We start from the raw sequence: 934 nt of genomic DNA, 5'->3' as shown, positions 1-934 counted from the left end.
ACACACACACACACACACACACTACTATATATATATATATATATATATGTGTGTGTGTGCGTGTGTGTATATACGTGCGTGTTTGTGTAAGTGTGCGTGTGTTTTTGTGTTCGTGTGTGTACGTATGTTTGTCCGTATGTACGTGTATGCCTACACGTGTGTATATAATATTGTCTGTATAGTGTGCGTGCACGAGTATTGTATAGTGTGTATATGTTTCATACGGCGTGCGTGTGTGTTTGTGTGTTATAGTGTGTATATGTGTGTATAAGGAGCATCAAGCAAGCATTACTGCACAACTGGAGACATGGAAATCTGAAGGAAAAGAAAGGTAAATCAAACGTTTGTCCTACCTGTTCCGCCATCATCTCCATTTCTTCCGGGAGGTCCTGCTGGTCTCCAGCAATTGATTCCAAATCATCCATTTCGATACCATCCCGATCAACCAATACAGTAGGATAGTCCGTAATAGGTCCGACGAACCGGCCAGAGGCCATAGACCCAGTTTTACTTTTCCGTTGCAAGCGTATTTGAGATATTTGTGACCTCCTACTCTTGGTACTTTCCCTTCGCTCGATGGTTTCCTCGCCAGGTCCATCGCCCAGTTGTACCGAGCTTTCTTGCATAATGTATATCGTTGGGTATTAGCAATTACTTTTGTGATAAATAGATAAATAGTGTTGGATTATGTAGACAACAAAAAAAATTCCGTACTGTTTAAAAATCATGGAGATATGTACACATGTTATTTTCTTTTAAATAATGTTACATATTACAATTTTTAAATACTGATAACTGAGGAGTTTATAGCTCCTCCTCTCACAAGAGATAAAGTCTGAGGCCGATCGCTTTGCATTAATGAAAGATATCGAAAGGAGAACACAAACAACTCACCTCATTTTAGCTGATGATAAAACTTCTAAGTGTGATACCA

General features: G+C 39.2%; 1 protein-coding gene across 1 annotated transcript; it reads right to left on the bottom strand.

Annotated features, from left to right (window-relative positions):
* Nucleotides 1-353: 353 nt before the first annotated feature.
* Nucleotides 354-626, bottom strand: SARC_16101 (hypothetical protein; the record flags this gene model as incomplete). The annotated part of the gene is made up of 1 exon (XM_014289791.1): nucleotides 354-626. A coding segment is annotated over one exon (273 nt), but the record flags the coding sequence as incomplete, so codon positions are not given.
* Nucleotides 627-934: the final 308 nt, after the last annotated feature.

The sequence above is a fragment of the Sphaeroforma arctica genome (genome assembly GCF_001186125.1).
Source record: "Sphaeroforma arctica JP610 unplaced genomic scaffold supercont1.7343, whole genome shotgun sequence".
Lineage (NCBI taxonomy): Eukaryota > Ichthyosporea > Ichthyophonida > Sphaeroforma > Sphaeroforma arctica.
This window is presented reverse-complemented; position numbering and strand designations above follow the sequence as displayed.